Genomic DNA, 27188 nt, shown 5'->3' with positions numbered 1-27188 from the left:
CAGGAATTTGTGCAAAATCTGCTGCTAAATGGTAGCATTGCCATTCTAGGTTTAATTCCTAGGTAGTGTGGAAAGGAGCAAATGAGTTGAGGATGAAGGAGAATCCTTTGTAGTCAGTGACAGGAAAACCCGAGTTTGACTTCAAGGAGAGAGAGAGACAGACAGAGACAGAGACAGAGAGACAGTGAGACAGAGAGAGACACAGAGACAGAGTATTGTTAAGAAGTTTGTTCTTATGTATCAATAATACTTTTACAATATTAGGGATGGCAGAATATCATGTGGAGACAGAGACAAAGATGGACAGAGACAGAGACAGAGAGGCAGGCAGACAGAGAGAGAATTGCTTACTATTCCCTGCCTATTATTGTCTCCTTTGCCCAGAGTATGAGAAGTATTTCAGAAGCCAGGAGGGATGCTTTCTCATAGTGTTCTGTATGTAAGGGTGAAAAGAGACACTAGTGCAAGATCATTAAGATATTTTAAGTAGTAAAAAATCAACTCAGGTCAAATGAATAGAGAGACTTTTTTAAAAGTGTGAGATATTATCCCTTTATGGTTTGTTGCTGAGTTAAATCTGCTCAGTGTTTTAAGATAAATAGTTCCTCTGAAGTAGTTATTGTTTGCTAATGTGACATGACAGCCAAACAAAACTGACCTAATGTAATATTGGAATGCATAAATACAACTTCCAGGTCAAAGGAGGTAATGGTTCTATAGAACTTTTCTCTAGAGAGGTTATAACTGGAGTGCTAAATTGCTTCTAAGTTTTGAAGGGGACAAAATGTAATATATTAGAAAGTTATGGACATCAGAACCATTGCAGCAATGCTGCAATTGCTATTGAAGAGTAAAGTCTAGTTAAGCAGAAGAACAGACTGGAAGTAGAGAAACAGATAATTTATTCATTGGACCAACTAATTTGACTTTGGCATCCATTCAAGCAGTTTGGATTCAGTTTAGCAATGGAAGTAGTTAATCAACATAGAAACTAGACTCATCAATGAACTTTTATGGAAGGTTCCCAAAACAGACAGAAATTACTGGAGTTTAAAGTTCTGGTTATATTACCTTGATCATATAGACTTTCATGTGACCCAGATTTATGTCATAGATGATGTATAGACTGTGACATATTTATTGTTCATTCATTTATTTTACTATTTGTGATAAAGTTGTCATTTTTACCTTAGTGTTATATTTATATTATATTATAAATATGTTTAATATCTAAGTTTCATTACTACAAGTAGCTTCTTGTGGAATTTGAAATGTGCCAAAGAAATATCAAGATTTTGAATAGTGAATAGGTTTACTCTTAGGACAAGAGGTATTCTGGAGCCAGCTGCTAAATTTTCAGTGTGAAAATTTCTCTTTGGAAATCAGCAAATGCTACAAATCAAGATTTGACATATCGTTTTGTTGTTAGCTTTTAATAAGTGATGGAAAAATGTTAATATTCAGATTAAATTTAAAAGTATTTTCTGCATAATTCCCCCCACCCCCACCCCCAGAAAGATGACTGAGAACCCTGAAGGTAACTGTGTGGTGATAGTCCTTCTCTGGGAAGGACTGCCATTGGGAGAGAAAGTCTGCTAGCCAGACTAGAAAGTGAGTAATTATCCAAATAGCCATATGAGAGATGTTAGTTGCTACATAGTGGGAGACTTTCCATTCACTCATTATATAAAAAACTTTGAACTTTCTATTTATGAAACACAGAGAAGAATAGCTTAAGCTAAAAATAGCTTTTCTACTCCCTAGTGAGATTGCTGAGAATAATTGAATATCACAATCCTTTTCCTTCCCAATATCCATATATTTATAATCACTGAAGTGTTCCAGTGTGGAACAAATGATTGGAATTTTGCCAATTCTGTACAAGAATACTCCACATGATATTCTGCCATCCGTAATATTGTTAAAGTATTATTGATACATAACAAGTTCCTTGAAAAACATATTGATAAAATTTCCCCATAGAATTATTTACCCTCAGTAACATCATTTTATTTAACATTTTGTTTTCCTGCACCCAACAAAAACCACCAGATGGGTAATGCCCTTATGTATTCCATGTGCCTTGTTCATTAAATATTTATTGAGAAATATAACAAGATTTTTCAGCTGCAAAGATTTGGTCTCTGTAGGATCAAATAAAAATGCAAAGGACTTATGCCCAAAGGGCGACAAAAGAATATCTACCCTTTGATCCAGCCATAGCACTGCTGGGTGTGTACCCCAAAGAGATAATGGACAAAAAGACTTGTACAAAAATATTCATAGCTGCGCTCTTTGTGGTGGCCAAAAACTGGAAAACGAGGGGATGCCCATCAATTGGGGAATGGCTGAGCAAATTGTGGTATATGTTGGTGATGGAATACTATTGTGCTAAAAGGAATAATAAAGTGGAGGAATTCCATGGAGACTGGAACAACCTCCAGGAAGTGATGCAGAGCGAGAGGAGCAGAACCAGGAGAACATTGTACACAGAGACTAATACACTGTGGTATAATCGAACGTAATGGACTTCTCCATTAGTGGCGGTGTAATGTCCCTGAACAATCTGCAGGGATCTAGGAGAAAAAAACACTATTCATAAGCAAATGATAAACTATGGGAGTGGAAACACTGAGAAAAAGCAACTGCCTGAATACAGAGGTTGAGGGGACATGACAGAGGATAGACTCTAAATGAACACTCTAATGCAAATATTATCAACAAAGCAATGGGTTCAAATCAAGAAAACATGTAATGCCCAGTGGATTTACACGTCGGCTATGGGGGGTGGGAGGGAGGAAAAGAAAATGATCTATGTCTTTAATGAATAATGCTTGGAAATGATCAAATAAAATCTATTAAAAAATGCAAAGGACTGTTGCTTTGGAAAAGGATTGCTGGAAGATAAGGATATATTTTGCTACTATTCAGATGTGATATAAAGTAATTTGAAAAGCTAAAACTACTTTTCATGGAAAAATGTAACTAAAAAAATTTGGAGCCACATCCTTTTTTTCCTCATTTACCTACCCATAATTACAAAACTAGAAGTTATTTCCACTTGAAAAAATGTGACTTCATTTTAACTATGGTACTTCCCTGAAGTGATACATGAATTTAATAGAATTTGGGTCATCTTTATAATATGATTAAAACTAGTGACACTATTTAAACAACCACAGGCTAGTTGAAGGCATTTTCTCTACTGATAAATTTGCTTTTTCATATGAGTAAGTTTGGCCTGATATGTGAATATAAAAATAGAAGAAGCATATTGGAACCTAGACTTTTAATTAAAACAGTTCATCTCCTGTGTGCATAGATTCAAACCAGGCTATTTTCTAAATTGTTTCTGCTAAACAAACAAGCAAACAAAATATGACAGAAGGTTCCATTTGGTATCTATCAGGTCTGGGAATTTCAGGAAAAATGAAAGTGACAGTGTAACAAACATTTTTGGTCAGAGTATTACAATAATGGGGAAAAGTTTGAAGAACTGCCACCTTATACTTCTCAGAACTTCCATTTTTCATTATAATTCAATTATTTTGGATATAAGTCCTCATTGGAAGGGACCTCTAGGACTGTTACCCCAGGCTTCAACTACTTTAATCTACTCCAAAAGAGGAATAAATGGTTGATATAATAAACTTTTATTACTAGAGGATATTATAAATCATTAAATTTTGTTTTTCTCAGTTGGGAAAATCCTCAGAGAAGTGACCTCTAGAATTTCAGAGGATCTCCAAGGTAGTATTCTGCAAGGAGGTGATGCTAGAAATTGTGTTTGGGGTATAGCAACTTGGCATTCTGATATTACAGTTTGGCTACTTATTCCTTGAGATAACAAAGTTCTCGAGAATACTATTTATTTGTGTCATGATTGCTGAGTGAATGATAGAAATATAGGGCTCTTTTTTGTCTCATGTTGATTTTTTGGAGCATATTGGAACAAAATCTTTTAATTAAAATAGTTCAACTGCTGAGTGCACAGATTCAAACTAGGCTATTTCCTAAATGGGTTCCACTAAACAAACAAGCAGACAAAATACAATTACAGAAGGTTCAGGCATTTCCCCAATCAGGTCTTATCCTTTAGTTAAAAAGACCACAGTACTTCATCAGAGAGAAATAACAGAAGGAAATTACACAAAATATTGTGTGATTTTTAAAGAAATTAAGAAGAAAAAACAAAAAGCACAGCATGTACCAAGAAGGAATTCAGATTTTAAATAAGATCATAGTATCTTGAGGATGATGAGGATAATGAAGAGTATATTAATGAGGTTTCCCTTCTTATATTTTTAGCTTCAAAGAAATGATGATTTTCCCATTTGGATACTCAGGAATGATGACTAGACTAAATAGATGTCCCATATAGGTCTTTTAAAACAATATAGAGTGCTAACTTAGATATAGGAATGTAAAGCAATTTGCATATTCTTGGTGGACATTTCTGGAGATATTTCTTGAAAACAATTGTTTCTTCAATTGTTCTTGGTAAGTCAGGTGTTATGAGTCTTGCTTGGATGAGAAAAACCAATTGTTTCACTGGAATGTTGTGGTTTAAACAGAAGTTCCTGTAAGATATTTTCAGGCATTATTTCATAGCAGCTAAGCAGACACAGTTGACAATACTGCTTTGTTGGAGACCAAAAATATGTTTTTTCCTCAGAATAAGAGCCTGGAAGTTTGCTTTTCATAGATGACACTGGAATTACTTCTCAATCTTTGGTTTTCCAAGAGAAATCTTGAAAATGGCAAATGATTGTTTTTTTCTATCTTAGGTGAGCACAGTGAATGACATTTTTCAAGTAGAAGGAAATTGTGTATTTGTGATAAAAAACACAACTATAGTTACTTTCTACATCTTCCGAAGCAACATAAAACTGTTTGAGAATAATAGTGAGATCTGAAAAGAAAAAGGTTCTACAATACTCTACATCCAAGCTCAAATCCAGGGAATGAAGCTTAGAGTACTTGCTATTTTCTCTATTCTCCAACCCCTAAGATCCCCCCATCCCCATTTACATTGTGAAACAATGTTTTATTTTAAATTATTTAGTTTCACAAACTACACTTTATTACATAATCATATTTTTTAACTTATTATCATTTTTTATAGCAACCAGTTTTCTGAAGTGTATCTTTATAAAACACCAGGCAAATAAATTGCTTTTTAGTAAACAAATGGAAGTAAAATGACACATTATCTTATGGCTTATGAAATTTTACCCAATAATTTTTTAAGGAAATTCTTGGGATGGAAAATTATCTGGAGGAGTCATTGTCCATCTATCTATCTGAGTGCATTATTATAATTTCACAGTAGCATTCTCAAAAAATTTTTGTTGCTATGTCAGATCATAACAATAATGTCTTTTCAGTTAAGTAAGTTGTGGGAATAAAAAGGTGGGAGGTGCAGAGAGAAAAAGGATTAGGAGAACAATAAAGGAAACAGAAAGTTTAGGAAAAGTGAAGAGAGAAAATAATGAATTAGGTCCCCCTTCCCCCAAAAGAGAGCTAAGAATGAAATTTGAGTTTTGTGACAAATAGAATTCTACTACGGTTAGAAGGCCACACAGTAACCTGTAGGACTTTACCCTTAGAAAGTATAGCCCTAAATTGTTTCTTACCCCTAATTGAAATAATGACCCTTCTTTAGCTGCTTCTTCCTATTGCTGATATCCCTCACAGTTTAAGTTCAGCATCTCATATCTTATTACCATTCTGCTGACTCAAACCCACCTTCCTCAGCCTCCTCCCGCCTCTGAGTTAGAGGGTATAATATCAAATTCCTCCCACTGCCTTCTTTTATAGAGGGCAAAAACTGGACTTTTCAACCCACTTAATCTTGCATACACTGTTCTTTTGCTTAAAGAACCATGGTAGCTACTTGGCTGGAGCTTGAGGATGGAGAAGGTATTTAACAGGACTTCTAGGATTGACTTGGGTCCTTTGGGCATGTCAGCTATTAGCAAGGACCACAAAAGGCCTATGTTCCTGACTGAAGTTATTCCCTGAAAAAGCTGAAAGCTGCTTTAATGACCTAGCTTTCTTGGAATTAAATGGTCTTTGTCCTTCTTCACTAATGGCTCAAAAGCTATCAAAGGATTTCCCTAATGAAGCTAGGCATTTCCTCCAAGATTAATGCATAGGCAATATCATCTCTGGAAAACAAATAAGTAATATGTATAATATGAAGGTATTCCATTTCTCAAGTACTGAACAAAGTTTTTATGATTCTCTCTTTGTTCTTAAAGCAATCTCTTTTCCTTTCTATGTTTTGTGCTGAGTTGTCCAGTTATTATGCATGGGTTTCATTTGAAGATGAGACAACACTCAAGCCTGAGAAGAATCCACTGAGAGACATTCTTGGCACCCAATGACTAAAAAAGCCAACTATGAAAGTCATAGTTTGAATCATTCTCACTATTAAATAGTTGGTAAACATTATATAATAGTCTCCTTTCTTCTCACTGGATGGATTTAAAGCCTGCATTGCTTCTGTTTGATTTTTTCTTCTGTTAATAATTAAGAAATTTGTGATTAGGTATTTTTTCTTCCTTTAATGTATTCCATGCTCATACTTATAATTATATATCTAGTATTTTACCACTGTTGTAAATGAAGGTCCATGGTACTATTCAAATTGAGATCAGCAATATCCAAGAAATCACTGTTGAAGATGCTTGGGTCTGTGGCAGTGAGTGAACTAAAGTCTGTTGTGGAACTTGGTGGGGTAAGATCTAGCCACTCCATAGTTTCCCAAGGAGATTCTGTTAAACTCAGCTGTAAACCTGTTCCATCTATGGATGAAGGTGAAAGTTGAGATTGTATGGGAGAGAGAGGAGCTGGTAAAATCTCATGAGAAACCAAAAGTTCATCTGTTGCTTTGTCAGAGAATTTATTCATCATCTCTTCAAACTGAGATTCCTCAATTCCAATTTTCAGAAGTGTGGCACTGCTGAGTTTGCTCAAGGGACTATGAGAATTGAATAGGACTTCAAAATGATTGTCACCATTAGTTGTGCAGTGATCAAAAGAGAGCTGTGTTGATGGAGAACTATGTTCAAATGGAACAGAGGATTTGTGGAGAAGACTTTGAGAAGATCCAGTTATTTTTTGCACTTTTGGGAAACATGAATGATCTTCTTTGGCATTTGCTGGCATTTCTGTTAAAATATAAAAGTAAGTGTTAGACTGTCCAAATTAAGGATACATATCATGTAAAAGTCTGGACTGAATGAAAATTAACTTAAATCATCTTAAGAGAAAAAGAAAAGAAAATGTTTACTCAATTTGTTTACTAGTTTTAAAACTGATTTTGTAAGTGACCAGTGCAAAGAATCTTAGAGCATAAAAATTGCTATATGGATTTAATTCTTTATAGGTGAGTGAAAACATTAACTTTTTTGTAACAAGGAAAGGGAACTTAGTAATTAGAAAAGTTGAGGTACACTAGAAGAAATTCAGAAGACTACAAAGAAAAAAATTAGGAAAAGGGGGAATTAATTAAAATATGAAAAGAATGAAAATGGATTTTGTGGCAATAAAATAACTACAGGAAGGAGAGAGTGAGGAATTGACTACCAGAATGGCAAAATATTAAGATTTTTGTCACCCTTTTATTTGTTGGACAATGGGCATAGTTTGGAAACCCAAGAGCACTTGGAAAAAATGTTCAGTGCCACAAATAAATAAATTATTTTAAGTCTTGTTCCAGCTAACTATCCAATCACCAATGCATTTAAAATGGTAAGCTAGTTGGTGCCACTTCCTGTAGTATGGAAATATAGCATGTAAGAGTTTTATACCTCCACTTTCAATGAGGACATCTAGGAGTTCATCCATCTGCTGACTTTGAGTCATTTGCTACAATGAAAACCAGAAGAAAGCAGAAGAGTTAGAAAGTCATTTATCTTATCTACCATCAGCTTTAATAGGAGAAAAGTTAAATTAAAAAAGTAGATTATTAAATTAAAAAAGCTTTAATGGGTAGGGGAAAAGTTAGGTCAGAGTTCATTTTAACAAGAGAAAACTGAAATTAAAGGAAGGAGCAAATAATAGGTAGTCTTTTTTTTAGAAGTTTTTCATTTTGGTGTGTTATGTATTTAATAAGTAGGGAAGCTGGCTCTTTTCCCTCCCTTCCTCCACAGTAATACTGATTTCTTTCTGTTAAACTGCATATGGTACAAGTATTCTCCTAGTATCCTCAATTAGAACTTAATTTTTTTAAATTTTACATCTCAGCTTGAAATCTGATAAGAAATTTAATTTAAATGTAGTAAATACTTTTGAATAGAGTTGGGGCCAACCTGGCCTCCAGTTCTCCTGCTAATTTTGAGGCTTTATCTTCTTATAAAAGTTGACCTTTTCTGAATTTTTCTGTACCTTTGAAAAATGAAAATCAACATTCCTGAAAGGAATGTGAAGAACATTATAGTATTGTGAAACTTATTGACCAATTAGAAAAATGTTTTCAAATAATTGATGGAAATAGTAAAAACAATAATAATAGCCACCATTTATAAGACTTTAAGATTTGCAAAGCACTTTACTGATTTGAACTTCCTGATTCTAGGCTCAGTATTCTATTCACTGTACCACCTTGTTTGCTCTAAAGCTAAATTTTGGCTGGAATTAGTAAAAATTAGTAAAAAAAAATTCCCCCATCCAGATTCAAAGATCCCCTAGCATTTCTCTATTTACTTCTTGAGGGATCTGTGGCCCTAATTTAAGAATCCCTTTTCTATAAAGAAAAAAAACACACACATGGTTACCTGCTTTATTGCATCTTCGTAAGTGGGAGGCTGTATTATCTTTGAAAGTCCTGAATGTGACTTTGAAATAGTTGGGAATTAAATAGAAAATTTTGGCCCTGCCTGATAAGAATGTAAAGCATCCATCTGCATGAGGGAAATAGAGGGAAAAGTGATCAATCTTTTTGAAAGGGTAGTTCTAATTTTGGCTAGATTTAAAGAAAAATAGACAGAATATAGCCTTGTTATTAGGAACCAGATATACCTTCTAGCAAAATGTTTCCCAATTTATCAGTTTGAAAAACAGTCTCAATTGTAGTTGTGGGAATATACTCAGTCTATAGACTTAATTTACTTTATATGGTTCACTTTAGGATGCATTCCCTTTCTGACAAAAGAAGAGTAAGAGGTAGAAAAGGGAAAAATGAAAAGTGAAATATAAAGTCAAAAAAGACCTAGAAAATATTAACATTTGTTTCTTTCCATTAAGAATTATGTGTGTTAAGGGGCAGCTAGATGGCTCAGTACATTGAAAGCCAGGCCCAAAGATGGGAGGTCCTGGGTTCAAATTTGACCTCAGACATTTCCTAGTTACCTTGGCAAATCACTTAACCCCCCCCCCCCCATTACCTAGCTCTTGCCATTCCTTTGCCTTGGAACCAGTATTGATTCTAAGATGGAAGGTAAGGGTTTAAAATAAAAAATATGTGTTTCCAAAGAGTCTTAGGGACTTAGTCACTTACATTTTGATCCCTGAAATTTAGCTTTATTTGATTCATAAGGTATATCTTATACACTTGACTGGGCATCTCAGTTTCTTTTCTATGAAGCTTATAATGGCTTATTTGGGAATAGATTGTATACCCTATTTTAAACTACTTTCCTCTACTACCCTGTAACCAACTATTTCTCAACTGTACCAGGGAGCTCTTCTTCTAAGTCCTTTGCTCAAAGACTTTTCACTAGGTGAGATGCAATATACTGGCTATCCTCTTTTGCAGAGGACATGTTTTTCAGGCTATGCTCCTTATGCCCTATTTTAGCAAGAACAGCTTCTAATTTTAGCTTCCACTATGCACCTATATAAATCCTCTGCCAGGAGATCAAACAGTTTGGTTTTTAAAATTGTTTCCTGAATATGTCATACATAGTTCTGCTGTTTAGATAGATAGTATTATTAACAATAACAACAACAACAACAAAACATGTCAAGAAAAACTGATTTGTGGATAGGTGCTGAGTTCAGTTTTGGGGTATGATGAACTGTAATTGTCTTTTTAGGCTTCCATGTAACCCCAGAAGGGGGCGGTTAGATGGCTCAGTAGAGTACTGATCCTGCAGTCAGGAAGACCTAGGTCCAAATCTCAGACATTAACTAACTGTGTGGCCCTGTGTGCCTAGGAGGAGTGAGGTGGATAGAGCACTGGGCCCAGAAGTAGGAAAATTTGAGTTCAAATCTGACTTCTGACATTTACTAGCTATGTGACCCTGGGCAAGTCACTTAAACTGTTTGCTTCAATTCAGTGGGGAAGGAAATGACAAACTACTTCAGTATCCTTGCCAAGAACACCCCATGGACAGGATGGGTCTCAGGGTCATGAAGATTCAGGCAACCTAACAATAAAAATCAACCCCAGAAGGCTATGAAGACAAAATTTAAAAATGACATTTCCATTCCATTATGAGATTACTGTAACATCTATGAAGTCATATCCCTTGGAGTCACATAAATAGTTTCAAAATAGAGAAAATTATTAATAAAACATTCCTTTCTTTCCCTGAGTTCTGTCACTTGTTCTAAAAGTCAGAAAGAAAAGATTGGGCAAGAGAGAGATTCAAGTGATGGCCATAAAAATTATTCCTAGAAGTTTACCTTGTGTTCTGGATTGGAGTTTTGGGGAGAAGCATCACCTCTGGTAACATGACTGGTGTCTGGCTGGGTAGCAAGGAAGGTAGTGTGAAGGCTCGATGACTCAGAAGAGAAGCTTGAGGTATTGCCATCTTGTACCTTTGAGTTCTATAGGAAGGAGCAAGAGGAAAAGATGACATATGTTCAGATACAGCCTCTTAGGATCACAAATCTAGAGCTGGAAGGGACCTTATAGGATACTTAATTCTCCCTCATTTAACTTTCCTAAGATCACACAGGAAGTAAAGATGAGGCAGGATTGAAACCCAGCTTCCATTCCAGTCAGTGCTATTTTCCCAGTACCATGACTTAGGTGGTCTAGTAATTCCTTTATCCTTTTCCTTTTGAATTTTATTCAATTAATTTTCCTAAAACAACTTATAAACTTAAACAACTTAAAAATCCCTGACAAAAACTGTCAATACTTCCTAACTTCTGAATGGGGTACTACTAATATATATATATATCTATATATACACATATATATGTATATATATATAATAATACATATAATATGTATACTAATAATCTGCATTTCTCATTGCTCAGTACTAGCTCTTCTTAACACTTTCTTAATTCAGTTCAACTCAATAAGCATTTGAGTGTCTATTATGCACCAAACACTAGGGAGACAAAAAAAAAAGGAAATAATTTCTTTCCTCAAGAAGTTTACATTCTCCTAGAAGGAAGGAATATGTATGGAAATAAATGAATACAAAATATATTCAAAACAAATGCAAAGTAATATGAAGTGGAAGTTTTACCTATGAAGATCAAGAAGGGCTGTCTCACTTAAAGAAGTGGCCCTTTTCTTTTACAAGGCTAACCTCTCTACATGCTGAAGGGATCCCATTTCATCTCCAGCAATTGTCACCATTATCCAGATTCTCTTACCTATCTTCACTCTCACCCTTTCCACTAACTGCTTCCTTAATACCTATAAACATATCTAGCTTTCCCCCATCTCTAGCTCTATCTCTGAGTGAAAAGGAAAAAAAACAACTACTCTCCAAAGAATCAATTAAAATTTTCTAATTTTCCAATTATTAGTCAGTTTTTTGGGCTTCTTGAGATTTACTTTCCTATTTTTTTTCCGGCCATATGGAATCATACATCTAAAAGTTGAGTATCATAACTTCTACTCTGTTTCCTAAAACTTCTAGTCTCTTTCCTAAAACTTGAATGAATCTTTTGAACCATATATCAATCTAAAATCCATTATTCTATTTCTACAAACCAGTTCATACACTTAACTTCCCTAATTACTTTAATGGCACAATTTTTTTTTCTATCAGAATTAAAATATCTGATTTTTTTTATCCTGTTTTCTTCTCGCTCTCTATATTTAGTTATCAAGTTCTGCTAATGGAGTTTCTTCCATTGATGACAATCTCAAGGCCATTCTTACTAATATTATCCTATTTCAGATTCTGAAATTGTCCTACTTTAAAAAGCTTACTAACTGGTCTGTTTTCAGATTTTTTTGCTTTAAATGATCAATTCATTGCCAAATTACTCTTCCTAGTACTGGAAGTAACATAGTACTCTGCCGATGCAACTCAGCTACTCAAAACATTATATACTAAGAAAACTAAAAAATTCTTATTCTGTCAGTCAATTCTACCCAGTTTTAAGACTCACAGCTACAATAATATATTCCAAGTAAGCTACATTACTTCCTGTTCCCTAAACTCTGTCTTCATGGAATCCCATTAAAATCTAACTCATTCTTTGAAGGTGAGCTGAAGTACTCTTCTTCAGGAAGTCTTCACTGATCACAGGCCATTTAGTACAAGCTTATCCCTGACAAAGAATCTCTTCTATAATTGCCTTTTATCTTCTAATTCAGTATACTCCATTTTCAGCTCTAATTATAAAGATTTTTTTCATACATGAAGCTGAAATCTGCTTTTCAGCAGCTTCTAAATTTTTGCTCCTAGTTCATCCCTCTGAGATAAAAAGGAATAAATGTAATATCTCTCCTATACCTTTGAGATACATGAAGAAAGCTATCATGTCTTCTAACTCTTTTGTTCTCTAGTTTAAATATCACCAAATCTTTGTATGATGTAATCTTAAAACAGTTATTCTAATTGCCTTCCTCTGAACAGTCTTTGCTCTATCAATGTTTTTCTACAGAATCTAGAGGGGAACATAATACTCCAAACATGGATGCAGCAGGTAAAATACAGTATATTAATCATCTACCTTCCTCTGGATATTCTACTTCTTAAAGAGGCACAGCAAATAGAGTGTTGGGTTTTATATCAATTAGGAAAAATATTCAAGTTTGGCTATGCAATTCTGGGCTGTAACTGCCACTTCTCCTTCCCCAGTATTATTGATTTCTTCTTCAGATGTCATCAGGCATTGAACTATTTTCTTACTGAGCTGAGATCCTCTTCTAATCTATTCTCTCTGACATGCTGATTGAGCTCTGCTTATGTCTCAGCTGAGCTTCTCTTTCCTGCCAAAAGTTGTATTCTAGCTATTATATGGTCTCTTTTTCAGCATATTCATCTTATATCTCTATAGCTATTATTGCATGACCTTTTCTTAATGAAGCCATGTTGATTTTTTATAGTCATTGCTTCCTTTTCTGGACTTCAATAACCATCCCTTTAATAACTTGTTCAATAATTTTACCAGAAACCAAATTCAAGTTCATGGGCTCAAACTTAAAGACTCTGTTCCCTTCCTTTTTTTTTTTTTAAATCAGAACACCCTTTGTTCTTATTTAGCTCTCCATCAGTCTTTTCAAGATCATTGACAATGACTTAGAAATCACATATGCTAGGGTTTTTAATTCCCTGAAATGTCATTGCTTGGACCTGGTGAACTATGGCATCAATGACAGCTTGGTCTGTTCCTCTCTTATTTATCTCATTTTTTTCAGATTCCTAGTGGCCATTTTCACTCATTTGGATCCTATCTATTCTCTTCTGAAATGAAATAGGATGTTGTAATTCTCCTATCATTTGTACTTTTATTATCTCTCCTCCTAGGTTATAAACTCCTTTAAGGCAGGGACAGTTGATCTCATTTATCTTTTAATTACTCATGGCATCTAGTATAATACTTAGAATATAGCATGTACTTGATAAATATTTGTTGAATGAATGTACTAGCTCATCTCCTAAAAATAGTCTTTGGAATAATTTTACACTATTACCATGTACAGCCACATTGAAAACCTTATCAAAGTTACTATGATGGAATATTCAAGGACTAAAGGAAACCAGTAAGACAAAATGATTATGCCATTTATATTTTAAACAAAGTGACACTTTGACATTCAAGTAAATAAGATCCAAATAAATGTCCTTTCAAAGCCACCTTAGAAGATTATAGGCTTACTTTTTCACACTTATTTTAATAATGCTGACATTGTTCAATTTTTTTTTTCTGGAGATCCTCACTTGAGATCCCAGTACATTCTTCTGAATGGATTTTCAGTGAGGGTAAATCTTTGCCTTTGATTTTGAGAACTAACTTTGATTTAAGAAAAAATCTCTTTGTTATTAGTTTGCTTAATTACTAAATTCATGTCTATCTTACTCTCAGTGAAAATATTCAAAAGAATATGCTGGGCTTCTCAAGGCAGTTTCCAAAGAGGAGTTTCAACAACCAATCATAATAACAATAATATTGCTTTTCATTTATTTCATAATTAGGATGTTTTCTATATGATATTTGTTTAGATACTAATAATCACAGCTCTATGATATAGTAGATAGTACAGATATGTTTAATTTAAATACCCAAAAGTTCATATTTTATCTTAGAAGCAATAGGAAATCACTTGTGCTTCTTGAGTATGTGAATGATATGATAAGACCTGTGCTTTAAGAATATGCATTGTCAGTTGCAAGAATTTAGAGTGATGAGAGACTAGAGTTTGAGCTTTTGTAGTTTCTAGATTAGAGAAAGGAAAAGATGTCTTTTGTTTTAATTAAGTGATCCTGCAGCTAATTCAAGGCAGAAGAGAAACAGAACCTAGTTTCTTGATACTCTAAATTTTCTTTTTATATTATGAGAACTAACTTCTCATACTTGAAGGTAGAGAAAAATATGGTCTCATTCCCTAGGAAAGGGTTGGGACCAAGGAGACCACAAGCCTATTAAAGGTCACTTTGGGAGTAGATAGAAAGGAGGACCAAGACTGTGAAGGAAAACTGGAAAAACATGAACATTAAACTGTGTTCCTGACAGAAAACACTTACTGGCATGTCTCAGGTTCTTCAATTTTCCTAGGAATAATTTCCTAGGAGTATCCAAAGTCCAGAGTGTATTTGGAAAATTATTTTCCCATTGGATGTGGGGAATAAAACCCTTAATTTCTAGTATTTATTAGGCTGAAAAGGAGTAGAGGCTTATTTTTATTATTTTTATGGGACCTGCTGCCTTTTAGATCTCAGCCTATTGTACTTATTATTGTTAGGGTTATTAAGCTAGCTTTTTCCTTTTAGTCATGTGAAATTTCCTGTAAATATTAGCAGATGTTAATGAATCAAAATAGTATTAGTATTCAAAATAGTCCCAGAATTTGACAGTGCTTATAAGTCTTATTAGCAAATGCATTAAGAATAAATTCCATAGCAAGCTCGGAAGAAGGAATTTAAAATATTTTCAGTGGAGCTAAGAGCATGTAGCATATTAGAGGGAATCACTGTTGGATTGCTTATTTATTTTCTGCTGTTGTTGAAGGCAAGACTATTCTAAAAATCCAAAAGCTATAACTAACTCTGTACATGGGAGAGCTTCAAATCTTGCCTTAGACACATACTATCTGTATGTCCCTTGACAAGTACTTAAAAGCCTCTGTTTCCTTATTTTTTTTTAAATGGGTGTAATAATAGATTGTTGTGAAGACCAAACAATTTTAAAGTACTTCATAAAGCTAAAGCATTACATAAGTGCTAACTATCACTACTACTACCACTGCTACTGTCATATTACATTTCCCTTTGCATTATAGACTAGAACTAGAAAATATTTCAATTGATATGTTATATTTCTCCACTAGATTGTATATTTCTGGAAAGAAGGAAGATTAGCTATCTTATTTAGCTTTGTACATTCCTCAGAATCTAGACTAGTGAATAGCAAGTAGCTGACACTTAACAAAGCTTAAAAAAATTTAATTGACTCCTGCCTTGAGAGGCCTAGCTAAGCTCAAGGTCTTTTCATAAGGGCTTGCAGGGTCAGCATTTCTGAAAGCCTATCCTATAAACTGAAATTGTAATCTTTAACTCTTTAAGCAGTTTCTTGTGAATTTTATATATCTCTGGGAACTCCTTACCTGAATTGTGCATATTTGACTGAAGGTTTGTGCGAGGCCACTCTGCCTCTCTCCTTGAGAGCTAGAAGATGAAGAGAGGAGGTAATGGTTGTTGGGTGATGGGGGCTGACTTATACACTGTGGACTTTCCACAGTTTCAATTGGGGAATGTTGGGGAGAATTCTGAGGGCTAAGAAATGTGGAAGAAATCACTTTTGTCTGTTCTACAGACTCTACACAATGACTCTTTACTGGGGGAAAAAGTTGGGCAGGTTCACAAGTACTTAGTTGTTTCTCTGTACTACTACTTTGTATTTTCACATATGTTTGTTTCACCGGAAAAGAACAACTGCATACAGTGTCTTCCTTCTTGATGGGAACACCAAAGAAAAGCTGTTTCTTCTCTGGGATGTTATTCCTCTTCTGCTTCTGAAGTTGCATCCTCAGTTCTTCCACTTGTCTTTGTTCTTGCTGTAGCCTTATGGTAAGTTCATTAATCACCTTTTGCTTCTCTACTAACATTTTGTCCTTTTCAGAATCAATCCCATCTAAATCAGACTGGATTCGTCTCCCATTGATATTGTTCATTAGGCTTTCCTCAGCACAAATGTGGACAGGAGAGGGTTGTAGAACAAATGATGGTGAAGTATCATTGAATGTATCTGGTAGAGAGCCAGTGACTGAAAGATCAGATGATGCTGGGGAAATGGGTGGTGTGGAACTGGTACTACCAAAGTGATAGAACCCATTGGGTAAGACACTAGTCAATGAGGACTGATAATTGGTTAGAGTATTGGTTGGATTGACAGGAAAAGTTAGAGTTGTTATGTCACTAAAGTTTGGCACTGTGTTCCCAGGGCAGTCCTGAAAGGGTCGAAGACGATTCATGAGGGCTGTTTTGGTGCCTGATACAGGTAGTCCCCTTATTCGAAGTTGCTGTCTTAACTCAGAGACCTAAAAGAACAAATGAACCATTAGAATTTTATATAGTTTTTCACTCTACTTAAAAATCTGTAATTAAAAGTTTATATTAATTATTTTTATTTATATGTATTATTATTAAATTATTAAATATTAAATTAAACATTAAGTTTAATTAATTAATTAAATTAATAATTTATTAGAAATTGTTAAAATATATTATTAACTAACAAAACTCATATTATGTTGTTAAAATTAGTGCATGCTTGAGTTTTCCCTTCTTTTTGGTATACAAATTAATATGTGTGTTTGTGTAGGGAATAAATGATGTTATATATGTAAGAGGATTAGAAAGATGAACCCCACTTGTAACTCCATTACCCCTTATTTTGTTCCCATGTTTAATCTCATATTTTGAACTCTATTATTTCTTTATTGATTATTAAATTGCTACATCTTTCACATTAATCATTGTATCTCTAATCTCTTATCACAATTCATCAAATAGTATTTATTTGCCTAAAGAAACCTCTTTTCTAATAGTAGTTATTTATCTCTGTATATGTTAAATCACTAAATTTCATGAGTGAATAAATATTAAAATGATGGGATATGCAATATGGGATATTGCTTACAATAAAATAATGAAAGATATCAATATTAATTTCTAATATGTTAGCTATGGAAAGCTCAAACATTCTTGTAATTGTAGATAACATATCTTTATCAGAAAACAAATCCTTCAGCATAATAAAGTCTCCTAACAAGAATTTTCTTCATCCTCTTCACAAGTTAAAGATTCCAATAGTTTCATAAAGAAAAAAGATCCCTTCATTTTCTTTTTCTGTTCCCCCCCCACTTTATCTTTCATCATGATAGGAAAATAGTATTTTCATCTTTTCTTTCTTTTAAAAAAAATGCTCCCCTTCAATCTTAGAATTAATACTGAAGAGAAGTAGGAGTTGGCAATGGGGGTTAAGTGACTTACCTAGGGTCACACAACTAGGAAGTGTTTGAGACCAGATTTTAACCCAGAAACAAATTCCCGTCTCTAGGCCTAGTGCTAAATTCATTGAACTACCTAGTTTCCCCCATTTTCAGCTCTTCCTAAAAGCTTACTCTTAATAATCTCCTTCTATATTCAGTCCTTAGAAAATTTTACTTATAATATTTTCTCCATGAAATATTATGTTCTAACATAAACTGTTCTAACTGTTCTAACAAGTTATAAATTTCTTCTCACTTTTCCATGTCTTCTCTTAGGCCCTAATGAATAATTATTCCATATTCTCCCTGAAGGAGTCATAAAATGACAGAATGACAAAGAATGTTATAGACAACCTCATAGAATGGCAGTTACATTGTAACTCTTTGATTCTCTTCCCTTAAAAAGATAGGAACAGTTTTTAAAAAATCTTTGTGGGAGAGACTTTTGAAACAGGGGTTACACACATATACAGAGCTTATCCTACTTTCACTTACTTATGATTACCAATTCTTCAAGGTAAATGGTTTTCTTTCTCATGAATAATATATATGTTTTCAAGATTGCTTCCTAGACTTTTTCACTTATGAAATAGGCCTAAACCAAATCATCACTATCCCTTCTTATTGGAGCCACATGAGGGTACATCAATAGATGATAATGCACAAAGACAATAGTCATTCTTGGTCACCGAGAGACTACCACTATACTACTATCCCTTCAAAAACAGGTCCTCTTTTGAACCTCACAATTTTCATTGATAGTATATATAGCTGATCTCCCAGTTATTGGGCCCCAAATCTTTTTTTTAAATTTCTTATTTTATTTTTATTTACTTATTTAATAAATTAATTTATTTAGTCAGTGTAGAACATTATTACTTGGTTACAATAATCACATTATTTCCCTCCCTCCCCTCCACCCACACTTCCCACAGATGATGCACAATTTCATTGGGCATTACTTGTGTAATCAGATAAGAACCTATATCCATGTTGTTGGTGTTTGCATTAGGGTGTTCATTTAGAACAGCAGTTCTCAACCTGACAGGGGGTCGAACGACCAAAACACAGGGGTCACCTAAAGCCATTGGAAAATATATATTTCCGATGGCTTTAGCCGCTGAGAAATAGTGCTACTTTACAGCAAGATCTTGGAAAGAACGGGGACCCTGCTGCTCACACATTGTACTAATATCAGTTACCTAGCAGCAGCCCTCCCCCTATGAGGGGCAATGGATTTACCCTATTGCTTGGAGACTGGACTCAAACAGAGACCCAGAGAGAGCACCCAGGTGCTGTCTCCGGAGGGGTTAAGAATGAGTCCTGGAGTGCATAACTCCTGGAGTGGATAATGGAGCCAAGTAACCCAGCAAAGTGAAGCCTCAGCTCGAGCTGGAGGAAGATGACAGGAAGAAGAAGGCAGCATTTGTGGACCCCCTCCCCAGGCAGGACTTACCTCCCGCCCCAGCGCTCAGGCTATCTCCTGCTGGATTAATATTTCTCAACATATAATTAAATATTGTTTTTGTGATTAATCACTATGTTTAAATTATGTTTGATTTGTAGCAATGAGAATACATGATGCATATCAGGCATTTACATTCCAAATCATAACTGTAGCAAAATTACAGTTTTGAAGTAGCCACCAAAATAATTTTTTGGTTTGGGGTCACCACAACATGAGGAACTGTATTGCAGAGTCACGGCATTAGAAAGGTTGACAACCACAGATTTAGAGTCTACCACCCCAGCCATATCCCCTTGACCGATGTATTCAAGCAGCTGATTTCTTCTGTGTTTCAACTCCACTGTTTTTCCTCTGAATGTGGAGAGTGGTTTTTCTCATAGATTTCTCCAAGTTGTTCAGGATCACTGCATTGCCACTAATGGCAGTCCATTACATTCGATTGTACCACAGTATATTGGTCTCTGTGTACAATGATCTCCTGGTTCTGCTCCTCTCACTCTGCATCAATTCCTGGAGGTTGTTCCAGTCCCCATGGAATTCCTCCACTTTATTATTCCTTTGAGCACAATAGTATTCCATCACCAACATATACTACAATTTCTTTAGCCATTCCCCAATTGAAGGGTATCCCCTCATTTTCCATTTTTTTTTTTGCCACCACAGAGTGCAGCTATGAATATTTTTGTACTTGTCTTTTTCCTTATTATCTTTTGGAGTACAAACCCAGCAGTGCTATGGCTGGGTCAAAGGGCAGTCTTTTAGTGCCCTTTGGGCATAATTCCAAATTGCCCTCCAGAATGGTTGGATCAATTCACAACTCCACCAGCAATGCATTAAGGTCCCAACTTTGTCACATCCCCTCCAGCATCCATTACTTTCCATTGCTGTCATGTCAGCCAATCTGCTAGGTGTGAGGTGATACCTCAGAGTTGTTTTGATTTGCATTTTTCTGATTATAAGAAATTTAGATCACTTTTTCATGTGCTTATTAATAGTTTTGATTTCTTTATCTGAAAACTGCCTATTCATGTCCCTTGCCCATTTATCAATTGGAGAATGGCTTGATTTTTTGTAAAATTGGTTTAGTTCTTTATAAATTTGGGTAATTAGATCTTTGTCAGAGGTTTTTATTATGAAGATTGTTTCACAATTTGTTGCTTCCCTTCTAATTTTGTATGCATTAGTTTTGTTTGTACAAAACATTTTAATTTGATGTAATCAAAACCAAAATTATTGATTTTACATTTTGTGATTTTTTCCTAGCTCTTGCTTGGTTTTAAAATCTTTCCTTTTCCAAAGATTTGACAAGTATACTATTCTGTGTTCACCTAATTTACTTATGGTTTCCTTCTTTATATTTAAGTCATTTACCCATATTGAATTTATCTTGGTGTAAGGTGTGAGATGTTGATCCAAACCTAATCTCTCCCATACTGTCTTCCAAATTTCCCAGCAGTTTCTATCAAATAGTGGATTTTGGTCCCAAAAGCCGAGATCTTTGGGCTTATCATAGACTTTCTTGCTGAGTTCATTTACCTCAAGTCTATTCCACTTGTCCTCCTTTCTGCCTCTTAGCCAATACCAAATTGTTTTGATGACCACTGCTTTATAGTATAGTTTGGCAAGTCCTCTTTCCTTCACATTTTTTTTCATGATTTACCTGGATATCCTTGATCTTTTGTTCTTCCAAATGAACTTTCTTATGATTTGTTCTAATTCAGGAAAAATGTTTTTTGGTAGTTCAATGGGTATGGCATGAAATAAGTAAATTAATTTGGGTAGGATTGTCATTTTTATTATGTTAGTTCATCTTACCCATGAGCAATCGATGTTTTTCCAATTGTTTAGATCTAGTTTTAATTGTATGGAGAGTGTTTTGTAGTTGTGTTCATATAATTCCTGTGTTTGTCTTGGCAGATAGATTCCTAAGAATTTTATATTTCTTGAGTGATTTAAAATGGAATTTCTCTTTCTACTTGCTGCTGAGATGTGTTGGAGATATATAGAAATGCTGATGACTTATGTGGGTTTATTTTATATCCTGCAACTTTGCTAAAGTTGTTGATTATTTCCACTAGCTTCTTGGTTGATTCTCTAGGACTCTTTAAGTAGAGCATCATATTTTCCAAAAAGAGTGATAGCTTCGTCTCCTCATTGCCAATTTAATCCTTCAATTTCTTTTTCTTCTCTAATCACTACAGCTAGTTTCTAGTACCATGTTAAATAATAGAGGTGATAATGGGCATCCTTGTTTTACTCCTGATCTTATTAGGAATGCTTCTAGTTTTTCCTCATTGCAGATGATATTTGCTGATGGTTTTAGATATATACGGTTCATTTTTGTTAGGAAAGGCCCTTCTATTCCTATACTTTCTAATGTTTTCAATAGGAATGGGTGTTGAATTTTGTCAAAGGCTTTTTCTGTGTCTATTGAGATAATGATGTGATTTTTGTCAGATTGCTTGTTAATTTGGTCAATTTTGTGGATGGTTTTTATAATATTGAACCATCCTTGCATTCCTGCTACGAATCCTACCTGGTCATGGTGAATAACCCTTTTAATCACTTGCTGGAGTCTTTTTGCTAGTATCTTATTTAAGATTTTTGCATCTATATTCATTAAGGAGATTGGTCTATAGTTTTCTTTCTCTGTTTTTGACCTGCCTAGTTTTGGAATCAGAACCATATTTGTGTCATAAAAGGAATTTGGTAGAGCTCCTTCTTTGCTTATTATGTCGAATAGTTCTTATAATATTGGGATTAGCTATTCTTTAAATGTTTGATAGAATTCATTTGTGAATCCATCTGGACCTGGGGATTTTTTCTTAGGGAATTCTTTGATGGCTTGTTCAATTTCTTTTTCTGATGAAGTGTTGTTTAGGTAATCTATTTCTTCCTCTGTTAGTCTAGGCAATTTATATTTCTGTAAATATTCATCCATATCACTTAGATTGCCATATTTGTTGCCATATAGTTGGGAATAATAGTTTTTAATGATTGCCTTAATTTCCTATTCATTAGAGTTGAGGTCTCCCTTTTCATCTTGGATATGGTCAATTTGGTTTTCTTCTTTCCTTTTTTAAATTAGATTGACCAGTACTTTGTCTATTTTATTTGTTTTTTCAAAGTACCAGCTTCTAGTCTTATTTATTAAATCAATATTTTTTTTTTACTTTAAATTTTATTAATTTCTCCTTTGATTTTTAGGATCTCTAATTTAGTCTTCATCTGAGGATTTTTAATTTGTTCACTTTCTAGTTTTTTAATTTGCATGCCCAATTCATTGACCTCTGCCCTTCTTAATTTGTTAATATATGAACTCAAGGATATAAATTTCCCCCTGAGTACTGCTTTAGCAGCAACCCATAGGTTTTGAAAGGATGTCTCATCATTGTCATTTTCTTCAATGAAATTATTAATTGTTTCTATGACAGAATTGCTCTTTAGCTAATCAGTTTTGGAGAATCATATTATTTAATTTCCAATTAATTTTTTATTTATCTCTACATGTACCCATACTGATTATTATTTTCATTGCATTGTGATCTGAGCACGTTGCATTTATTATTTCTGCCCTTTTGCACTTGTTTGCAATGGTTTTATGCCCTAATACATGGTCAATTTTTGTGAATGTACCATGTGCTGCTGAAAAGAAGGTGTATTCCTTTTTGTCCCTATTTATTTTTCTCCACATATCTACTATTTTTTATAAGATTTCATTCATTTCTCTTACCTCTTTCTTATTTATATTTTTGGTTAGATTTATCTAGTTTGGATAGAGGAAGGTTCCGGTTTCCCACTAGTATAGTTTTTCTATCTATTTCATCCTTGAGCTCCTCTAGTTTCTCCTTTAGAAATTTGGATACTATGCCTTTTGTTGCATACATGTGGAGTACTGATATTTCCTCATTGTTTATACTGCCTTTTATCAGGATGTAATTACCTTCCCTATCTCTTTTAACCAAATGTATTTTTAGTTTGGCTTTGTTAGATATCATGATTGCGACTCCTGTCTTCTTTTTATCAGTTGATGCCCAATAGATTTGGCTCCATCCTCTTACTTTCACACTATGCATATCTAACTTCCTCATGTGTATTTCTTGAAGACAGCATACAGTAAGGTTTTGGATTCTAATCCACTCTGCTATTTGCTTGCCTTTTATGGATGAGTTCAATCCATTCACATGCAGAGTTAATGATTACCAGCTGTGTATTTCCCAGCATTTTTGATTTCTATTCCTAGTCCTGCCTTTTCTTCTTTCACTATTTACTTTTACACCAATGTTTGCTTTTAATCAGTTCCCCTAGTTCCCATCCTTATTTTACTTCCCTTTCTCCCCCTTCTAATGTGTGCCATTATTTTCTTTGCAGTCTTTTTAAAACTACACCCCCCACGCTCTCCCTTCCTTGTACTGCTTCCCTCCCCACCAGTCGGTTTGTTACCCTTCTACTTCCCTATAGGGTGAAGATCTCTTCTCTGCTCCAATGAATTGGATTGTTCTTCCCACTTTGGATCAATTTTAATGTAAGTAAGAGTTGAGTATTTCCTATATCTAACCTCTTTACCCTTCCAGTGTATTGATGTTCTCCCCACTCCTGCCATGAGCTTCTTTGTGACATATAGATTAAACCCCTTTTGTTTCTTTTCCCATTTCTTTTAGTATTAACCTCTTTTTTAGCTCTAATTGTATATATATATATATACACATGTATATGTATTTATGCATACATATATCTATATACATATTTATGCCTTCTCATTTCATCCTATACAGTTTGTCACTGTTCCCTCTAAGTGTAATTCTTCTAGCTGCCCAGTTGATAATAACAATTTTTAAGAGTTACCAATGACCTTTTTTCTTATATGGATACATATCATTTTAACTTATTGGGTCTCTTAAAAAAAGGTTTTTGTTTTGTTTTGTTTTTTTTTCTTTTTTCCCTCTTTTTTAATTACCTTTTGATGATTCTTTTGAGTTCTGTGTTTGGGCATCAAATTTTCTGTTCAGGTCTGGTCTTTTCTTTACAAATGCTTGGAATTCTTCTATTTTGTTGACTGACCATACTTTCCACTGTAAGAATATAGTCAGATTTTCTGGGTAGTTGATTCTTGGTTTTAGACCTAGTTCCCTTGCTCTCCAGAATATCATATTCCATGCCGTTTGATCCTTCAGTGTAGATGCAGCCAGTTCCTGTGTTATCCTCACTGTGGTTCCATGGTATCTGAATGACTTCTTCTTGGTAGCTTGTAATATTTTTAACTTGGTCAGAAAGTTATTGAATTTGGCCATAACATTCCTGGATGTTGTCAGTTGGGGATTACAGAAGGTGATCTGTGGATTATTTCAATCTCTACTTTTTCCTCTTGTTCTAGAATATCAGGGCAGTTTTCTTGGATAATTTCCTGTAGTATGACATCCAGACTTTTTCTTTCATCATGGTCTTCTGGTAGACCAATGACTCTTAAGTTGTCTCTCCTGGAAGTATTTTCTAAATCTTCTTTTTTTGTGAATGAGGTGGTTCATATTTTCCTCAATTTTTTCATTCTTTTGGTTTTGTTTTTTTGTGTCCTGCTGCCTTGTGAAGTCACTTGATTCTAGTTGTTGTATTATGGTTCTTAAAGACTGGATTTTATCCCTGGCTTTTTGGTCATCCTTCTCCTTCTGGTCTGATTTTCTTTGTAGATCATCTTTCATTCTCTTTGTCCCATCTTTCATCTCCTTTGCCTCATATTTCATCCTCTTTACCTCATCCATCATCTCATTTACCTCATCTTTCATCTTCTTTGCCTTGTCTTTCATTTCCTTTGCCTCATTTTCAAGCTGGTTGATTTTGGCTTTCAAGACACTATTTTCTGTTTCCAGATGACTTATCTTAGTTTTTAAGTTCTTTTCCCAATTGTCTTCAGCCTGTCTTGATTGTGTTTTGAATTGTATTTTGGGTTCTTCCAAAGCCTGTATCCAATTTGCTGGGTTTTCTGGTTTATTGCTTCATGTTCCCCCTTCTATGTTCGTTTGCTCTTTGTTCATTGCCTGTATAGAAGCTGTCAATTGTAATTTTTCTTTTTCTGTTGTTTGCTCATATTTACCCCCTCTTTACTTCCTGCAGTTCTCTGTGTTCTTGCTTCTCTAATTTTTTTTTGATTTTGGAGTTTTCTGTCAGTCTCCCCTCTTGGAGCTTTGTCAGGATATCTCTCAGTGAAGTCTGTGGGGGAGGGTGTTGGAACTTTAGCTTCCCTCTCTCCCGGAAGCTTTTATTGGATTAAAGTCCAGCAGTCTGTTGGGGAGGGGTGTTGGAGCTTGAGGTTCCTGACCTCTGAAGACTTTTGATGGGATTAAGTCCAGCTGGGTTTGGTTGGATATGCCCTGAGGCCAAAACCTCCTGGAAGGTTCTTCACTGTTGTGACCAGGGTGCCTGCTCTGTGCTCCCTCTCCATCTCCTACCCCCCCCACCTGTTTTTGATGCTCTGAGCCTGCCACAGCTGTGCCCACAAGGTACTCCCTCCAGACCAGCGCCTTTGCCTGCCCAGAGGTTTCTGTTGCTGCTGGAGGCTCTTGGTACTGTAGGGAGGGGTCTTTTGTCCTTTCTTCTCCTTTCACCTTAAACCTGAATGTTCTCAAATTCTAGCTTTCGGGGGGTGTACCTTTTGAATTGAGTCCAGCAAGAGGGTTCCTTGGCTCTGCCTTGTTGGTAGGTTTGATTTTCAGTCCCCTAGGAACATTTAGTTTGTAATAGGTAAGGAAGGGTTTTCAGAGGTTGTAAACCTTAAAATTTCTTAGACTTATAAATGTTGGAAATTTCACCATTGGGAAATTTCATACTTGGAAAATTTCTTACTGATAGTGTATTGGAATGTGAACCCCATTGGCATGGGAGGTTCCTTCTCCTCCCTTCTTAAGATTACTTTAGGACAGAAACCTTTTGCTGAACAATGGAAAGGGCTTTGACCTATGCTTAAGCACAGAACAGGAATTTCTTTGAGTCATGTTTGATTTTAGAATTGATACAATAGAGATACTTGGAATGACAGAATCAGGTCTTGGAAAATACAATTTCCACCCCACTCAGTCCTAACAGGATTTAGGAAGGGCTGCAGCATAGATCAAAATTTAATTATTTGAGAATATGACCTCCAACAGACATGTGCAAAGCCACAGACCTCTGGCGGTCCTGGGTTAAGCTAGAGCCACCATTGGCACAGGGAAATTGATGGACAGTGATTGGTAGATGTGAGAACTGAGGGGAGGGAACTTGGATGGTTTCCTTAAAGATAGGGGGGTCTGAGGACTGAGGGGGTGGTGGGAGAGTTTTGGCTCTGAGTGGTTGGAGAGGTGCTCTGAGAAGCTTGCTCTGAAGGAAGCTGAAGGTGGGGGCCTCTGAGACTGTTTCTCCATTTTGGTCACGTGAGTAATAGGGACTGATCTCTTTTCTTTGCCCCAGCTATCTAAGGGCTTGGGCCCTTTGGCCCAGCCTAAACAGAAGGGGTATTTAAGTCCTATTCCCTTCTCTCCCCTTTCTCTCTCCCCCTCTCTCTCTATCTCTAATTCCTTTCTTCCTCCTGTCTGTAATTAAACTCTATAAAAGGGTGACGGCTGACTTGGGTTTTCATTTAGGAATTACATAGCTGAATTCCTTGGTGATCTTAAATTAATATATATCAGTCTTTTAAAAGTGATTTCCTTGTCACAAGGTCTGAACTTTTTCTGCCTCTACACCGACATCTTGATTCTGCCTGGATCAGCTTCAAATCTTCAAACAATCCCTAACTCTTTATTTCCCCATGTCTGCCATGTACAACAAGTTAACAAATCCCTTTGCTCCATGAAGACAGGGAATATTTAATTTTTCCCTTTATATCCT

At 35.1% G+C, this 27188-nt stretch overlaps 1 protein-coding gene across 1 annotated transcript in view; it reads right to left on the bottom strand.

Annotated features, from left to right (window-relative positions):
* Positions 1–96: 96 nt before the first annotated feature.
* The window catches only part of MYOCD (myocardin), a 132096-nt gene continuing 105004 nt past the window's right edge, over positions 97–27188 (bottom strand). The window contains 4 exon segments of the mRNA XM_056817458.1: positions 97–7175; positions 7818–7875; positions 8784–8909; positions 15974–16906. Of these exon segments, the coding sequence (XP_056673436.1) occupies positions 6613–7175; positions 7818–7875; positions 8784–8909; positions 15974–16906 (1680 nt within the window). The 3' untranslated portion in view covers positions 97–6612.

The sequence above is a fragment of the Monodelphis domestica genome, chromosome 2, assembly GCF_027887165.1.
Source record: "Monodelphis domestica isolate mMonDom1 chromosome 2, mMonDom1.pri, whole genome shotgun sequence".
Lineage (NCBI taxonomy): Eukaryota > Metazoa > Chordata > Mammalia > Didelphimorphia > Didelphidae > Monodelphis > Monodelphis domestica.
The sequence above is the reverse complement of the archived record's forward strand: the minus strand, read 5'-3'. Positions and strand labels throughout refer to the sequence as shown.